General features: G+C 40.8%; 1 protein-coding gene across 1 annotated transcript; it reads right to left on the reverse strand.

Moving 5' to 3' along the window:
• Positions 1–308: 308 nt before the first annotated feature.
• On the reverse strand, positions 309–5937 carry LOC119916116 (galanin receptor 2a). Its single transcript, XM_038736004.1, has 2 exons — positions 5423–5937; positions 309–4348 (listed from the first exon to the last, which is right to left on the reverse strand). Exons 1-2 carry the CDS (start codon positions 5782–5784, stop codon positions 3721–3723), a joined length of 990 nt encoding a protein of 329 aa, XP_038591932.1. The 5' UTR covers positions 5785–5937; the 3' UTR covers positions 309–3720.
• Positions 5938–6989: the final 1052 nt, after the last annotated feature.

Consider the following 6989-nt stretch of genomic DNA (forward strand, 5'->3'; position numbering starts at 1 on the left):
TGAATTTAGGTACACCGTCAGAAATTATCTTAAGATAAGAGTTCAAGTACAAATCTAGGGACATTTTTATAAAGGACGCTCCTGCTGCGTATGAGCCCTGAAGTCAGGGATCTCTGTTGTACTTCACATCTTCAAGAAGCAGATTACCGGCCTTGTCGCGACCTCGTGAGCTGGACTTCTGTCAACCTCTCAAAACTTAAAGTGTCCACACTCGACATCAAAGCAGCCATTATGCAATATCATGTCGCAGGAAGCCACTCGACAGGTGAGATATCTATGAAACAAAGAATCAACTAACTGGACGGAGAGCGTGTACAACTTTATGTATTTATTACTTCAACAAGTCCTGATGATGTTCTGTACACCACAATAATGCTGCCGGCATGCATGAAGACAGAAAGAAACGTTTTCTTTTCTCTCACGTTACAGCACCAGATCAGTTTTATGTTCTGTGACGTTACACACATACATATATTTTCAACATACAACACTGAGGATCCCAGTGACAACAAATTATCATGCAGCATATTTTCAAAAGTCAAAATTACTAAACAACAACACTGAGGTGTTTTGAGGTATCTGTACAAGATGCTGAATTAGTAACACAGGGACAAATATTTAGACATGCAGAAAAGATTTAAAGTCTGTCTGGCAAATTTTGGTTTCACAACATTCTGACAAAAAAATAAATATATTCTAGTCCAACACCACCCACAGCTCCTCAGACAAATCCTGTACCACCGAGCTTCTGAATGCGAGACTCATCTGAGCTTTTTACTCCTAAACTGTAGTGAGTCATTCCCTCTAGTAACTCTCCCATCTCATTAAACCTTCTGGGTGACACTGATGATCTTCATCAAGTAGATCATCTGTTTATCATCATTTAAACATAAAAAAAAAAACATTATTCGACTTTTCTTTATTTTGTAACTTTGGATTTTGTTGTTAATATTTTGTTTAATTCATATTTCACTTCACTCTGATCCACATGTTTTTTTCTGGCTTTCTGTGTTTGAGACTTTGTCACATCTGTATTAGCCTTTTGGCTCCCAGTCTGTTTTAGGATCGATTTAAAATCTTATTGATAACTTTTAAGGCTTATTTAACTCTTTATAAACCATTGGGCAGTTTGAGATCCTCAGGCGGGGGTCTCCAGTCTTTTCCTGTGTCCAGCCTGAGAACTAAAGGGGACAGAGCTTTTGCGGTCAACAAAGTGCAAATTAGAAAAACCCAGTACAGCACAGGCGTGTGCTTCAGTGAACTAAAGTCTTACTATATTTACAATATAGTAATACCTTTTCTAAAGTAACGTCTGCAGTCTGTGGAGGATGATAAATCAAATCAGCAAGTCAGACCCTCACACACAACAGCAGACCATGATGACCGCTCAAACACAGACCCCCACAATGCTGAACCAGAACCAAAGACACCATCATAAAACACAGGCTGCATTTTCATCTCTAATTCCATTTCAAGTTTCAAGCAAATATCTCCTTTCCTCCTGTTCATGACTGTGAATGAAAATGTAATCGGTGTTCAATAAAGCAGTAGTGAAACATTTGAAGTAACACACCTTCAATTAGCTAGCCAGGTAAAAACTCCAGAGGTGAGAGAACAAAGGCTGCTTATTTTTAAAAAAGACTCACAAAAGACTTTAAATGAAATCTAAATGTACCTCTGCAAAACTAATCCTCAATTTCACTGTCTGTGCCTAAGCACCAGTGTTAGCTAGCAATTAGATAAAATGATGAAACTCTGAAGGTAGGAAAGTTAAATGTATTAAACAAGCTAACTCTGCCAGCGGCTCCTGTAAGTCCAGTGAATCACACGCTAATGGAGTGACGCAGGCAGATAAGACTCAAATCGTATCTCAAGATTCTTGTTGTATGAATATGGGAATATTTACAGATTACAGGTAAATTGCAGTTAATAGAAAGACTCCCTGAACTGTTTTTGCCGTTTTCAAACCGTGGCTGTCAGGGCGCCGAGGCTCTGGAGCAACCTGCCCAAGAAAATTAGGCCGGCTGAGTCAGTGTTTCTTTTAAAAACACACTTTGATTGAAAAGCATTTCCTGATTTTATCCGAGCTGCTGATTTTATTCTCGTTTTATCTTCTCTTATATATCCTGTGTAGTTAATTTACATTTTATTGTTATTTCTATTATTTTATTTTTACTCTCATGTATTGTATTCCTCACTGTGGTATTTGATACCGTCTCTCTCTGTCTCTTTTGTGAAGTACTTTCTACTTTGTTTGATAAGTGCTCTATCAATAATATGTATTATTATATTATTATTAATTAATTAATTAATTAATTTGGGGCAGCATTAGCTCAGTCTGTTAGGACTTGGCTTGGAAACCGGAAGGTTGCCAGATCGAGTCCAGCACGAACCAATGTCGAAGGTGTCCCCTGAGCGAGGTCCTGAACCCTGAACTGCTCCCTGGGCGCCGTACGATGGCAGCTGCTGCTCCTAAATAGGATGGGTTAAATGCAGAGAACTAATGTTCCCTTCAGGAATTTCCCCTCTGGGACTTAATAAAATATTTCTGATTCTGATTTGAATAAAGCACTTTGCAAGTTGTTTTTTTAAAAGTGCTATATAAATTATTAGTAATAATAAACTGTAATCGTACAAGTCACTGAATGCAATAGTGGTAATATCCTTTTATTAAGTTTCTACAAAGCATATTGAGCTCATTTCACTGAAAGTAAATTACTACTGTGTTTCATCATATTCTTAGAAATGATCTTTATGATGAAACACATGTTCAGTCAGCAGGGCCCTGTCTGCCCGGGTCACGCCGCTTTTAAGTCAGTGCATGTGTGATTTCCAGGAAAAGTACTTAAGAATCTGGCCAACCATGAGTCCTGGTTCAGAGTATTAGTTGAATCATGTACGCCTTGCTATGTTGTAGTGTCTAGAGCCACATGCTAACCACACGTGCCGTTTAGTTTCTGGCACAAGTGGATTAAAAACAAATCAAGGTGTTTGAGGATTTGCTTTTTCCTCACATTAAAAACATAAATCTAAAACTAATCCAGAACAGCAACCGTGTCTGTTTTCTTGATAAACAAGAAACAGCCATGCTAGCAGCTCTGTGAGGCTGTAGCTTGGCACAGAGGTGCATCGAAATTTTGACCAGATGATGGCGCTAGAGAAAAAGTCAGGGGATTACCAAATTTATCCCGACAGGAACATGCATGTCTGGACCAAATTTCACGGCAACCAATCCAGTAGTTGTTTAAACACTTAACTCAAAATCCTAAATGTCAACATCATGGTAGTGCTAGAGCAGATATTTCACTGGATGAGTGAAAACTTTGTCCTGCCGGTGAAGCTGGAGGAAAACTCAGAGGATCACTGAAGTAATGAGGCCTTTTCCTCTGGGGATCATGAACGCCTGTTCCCAATTTCATCTCAATCCATCAACTAGTTGTTGAGATATTTCAGTCTGGAACAAGTGGTGGACTGAACGACCGATCAACCAACACTGACATCCCTGGAACCAAAAAGTGTCATTTGCTTCTTTTGCGACCAATTTGGTGATTTGGTGGTCACTAATTCAGCGGAGACAGTCCCTGCCCTGCAGCTTCCTCATTATGGTCTTCTTCACGGATAAGCAATGTTTTTTCTGTGTGGAACTTTATTTCATTCTGGTTATGTTCATAGTTCATAATGTTCCGTCGGCTCTCCCTCTCCTTCCTCTGGCCGCTGTCTTCAGTTGGACGTCTCCACACTGCTCACCTGCGCCACGTGCACCTTGTTGACCTCCCTGGTCCTCAGTGAGCAGCTGAACACCTTCCTGAAGCCTTTGCGGAAGTGCTTGGAGATGAGCGCGTAGACGATGGGGTTCAGGCAAGAGTTGGTGTAAGCCACCAGGTGGGAGAGGATACGGAGGACGTAGGTGGCGTGGTTGAGGGGGAAGCGTCCGGACCACATGCAGAGGATGACCAGGTGATGGGGAAGCCAGCAGAGGCAGAAGAGAGCGGCGACAATGACGATCATCTTTGTGACTTTCTGCTTGGCCCGCCTCGACTCGGACCTGTCCTTTACGGGATCCACGCTGGTCCACAGGTATCGGATGGTGCGACCGTAGGTGAGGCAGAGCACCAGGAGGGGGATTAGGTAGCCAAAGATGAAGGTGCACACATCCATTATGATGCGTGGTTTGGTCTCCCAGGCAGGAATACACACCACGGCGCCGGCCAGCTCCATCTGTGCATAGTAGCTGAGATACGGTCCTGAGAAAACCAAGGCCAAGGCCCAAACCAGGCAGATCGAGGTGAGGGCATTCTTTGGTGTTCTCATCTCCCTCGACCGGAGTGGGTAGCAAATGGCTAAATACCTATAGAGCAGAGGGAAGATATGTAATCCAGGCGTCTATCACCAAAAGGTTTGAATCATTACAGGGCTTGGTTACGTTGCCAGACATTAAATTGATGTAGTTTGTCAGGGTGATTGAGTCAATCTTCTAAGGCTTAAAGGGAATTTTTTGCTCTGTTGCAGTGAATTCATGTGAAACAAATGTGATGTAATAAAACAAATGTAATATTACAAACTTACACACACACACACACACACACACACACACACACACACACACACACACACTGCGGTGGCATCGAGTTTTCATATCCACCTCCAAAAAGAGACTTAAAAAGACTTAAGATGAGCAATTTCTTCTTTGCTGGGAGCGGCGTTATAACTGGAAAACAGGATGCAGGAAATGATCGACTCCAATCACGCTGATCTGTCCCTGAAATCCTGCTCTGGGTGTGTTGATGTGCATACCGGGACACAAATTGAGCTTGGCTTCTAATGGTGCGTATGTTTGTGTGCGTGCATGTTTGAAGGTGTCTGTCAATCACTGCTGATTTAAGAAGGAAGGCGTTTGAATCCGAATCTGCTTTACTGCCAAGTAGCTTTTCCACATACAAGGAATTTGCTTTGGTGAGGTGCGTAACAAAAGACATAAACCTATATAAATATGAAAATATGAAATTCACAAAACAAGTTATAGAAGAATAATAAAGACTATGTGGCAATTAATTACTTACACCTGCATTAAAATCCAGATGTGTGATGACTGTCACAAAGGCACAAACTGCCTTTTTACAGCAAAGCTTTTAGAAGAAGTACATTTTTGAATCATTGTGTCCTTATAATGTTCATTTTTATTTTCTGGTTTTATTCTGTTCTGTTTGAATCTATGTATTGTACAATTTGGTGTTTTAAATTGCCTATCTTTAATATGCGTGTTTATGTGGGCTTCATCCTAACAATGGCCCTGTATCAGTTGTATAAAATTAAATTTTAAGTACTTCCCCTCCATGCGCGTTTTGCTGTCCTGAACTGGAAGGTTAATTCTAAACTTTTCTACATAGGAATACTGAAACCTTACAACATGCAGTGGACGCACCTGTCCAGGGAAACAGCTGTCAGAGTAAAGATGCTCGCGTACATGGTGAGAAAAATGATGAAGTGCACGACTTTGCACACCACGGGGCCGAACACCCATCCATCCAGAGTGTAGATGGTGGCTTGAAAGGGCACGCAGAAAACAATAAAACACAGATCTGCTATCCCGAGGTTGAGGATGAACATGTTGGTGGTTTTGGTATTCATCTGCCCGTTGCGAAACAGAACCGCGAGGACCAGAGAGTTTCCCACGGTGCCGACCAGGAAAATGACCGAAAACGCCAAAGAAATGACCACAGACTCCGTTTTCCACGAGGAGGAGTTCCCCGAGGAGAAATTCATATTTATGCCATATCCATTCATATCTAACGAGGTCCGATATCTGTCCAGCAACACAAACGCACAGCCTTTGGAGACGCGCGCCTCGTTTGCGCGCTATATTTCCATATCCGGACGCAGCGCAACAGGCGACAGACCCGGATCATCCAAGTGAGACACCTACAGCAGAGAGAAGTGGCATCCTCCCTCTCCCAGCTTGTCTCTCTCCTGAACACCGATTGTCACAAACCTTTTTTTTCTGCAAGGTGACGGCTCTAACAGAGGGATCCCTGAGGAGCCATTTTAATATGAGAACAATCATAAAAACGTTTAAATGCAATAAAATACTGCTCTGCTCTTCAGACATGGTAGGCAGTTTGAAAAACATATAAGGCAAAAATAAGAATAAGAAAGGCACCATTAACTACGATAAAACTGAATGTTGTCCTTGGAGCACAGTATAACAGCTATATTAGAATATATTAAGCCATATTATAATATTATTGTTTTTGGGGGCTTCATTCTGTGGTTGTCAGAAGTAGAAGAAAAAAAAATCACAGTATGTTCCTGAAGGAATTAAGATTATTAAGTTAATAATCATTCACAAGGAGTACTTTTTTTGTGTGTTCCCATTACAATAGAGCTTCAACCAACAATTATTTTTATCTATTCATTTGCTGATTATTTTCTTGAACAAAATGTCAAAAACTTTCCCAGAACAGTCAGAAACTCAAAACAACATATATAAATAAAAAGAATACAAGTCCTTACATTAGAGCAGCAGGAACCAGAGGTTGTTTGGCATTTAAAAAATTAGAGGTATGATTAATAATTGGTTATCAAAATAGTTGCCAATAAGTGTTCTGATGTTCCACAATTTTTTTTATTTTTTTTACTAATTGTTTCAGCAGCAAATGAAAACAGTGCAAATAATTATCAATATCTACTACATGGTTAATAATTAACTGCTACACTGTGTTCATGTCATTTAGTTGGCTGTCCAGGTTTTGCACAAACATAATGACTACTACTAATAGCCTACTAGGGGAGACTGGGGGCAATTCTATCAAGGGGCAATTGTAACATCTCAAATTGCACCAGTCAGAAACAAGACAGAATCATGAAACTTATCATGCACGCTCTCTGTGACCATCTCTCTCTGCCTGCCGAAGGACAAGCCGATGTACATTCTTGACAGTGTTTTTCAGCCAAGAGTAATTTTTGAGCTAAGAAAGTAATTCTTTTTCATC

Source organism: Micropterus salmoides, unplaced genomic scaffold, assembly GCF_014851395.1.
Source record: "Micropterus salmoides isolate LMB-PRFRI ecotype aquatic unplaced genomic scaffold, ASM1485139v1 Ms_hic_scaffold_21, whole genome shotgun sequence".
Lineage (NCBI taxonomy): Eukaryota > Metazoa > Chordata > Actinopteri > Centrarchiformes > Centrarchidae > Micropterus > Micropterus salmoides.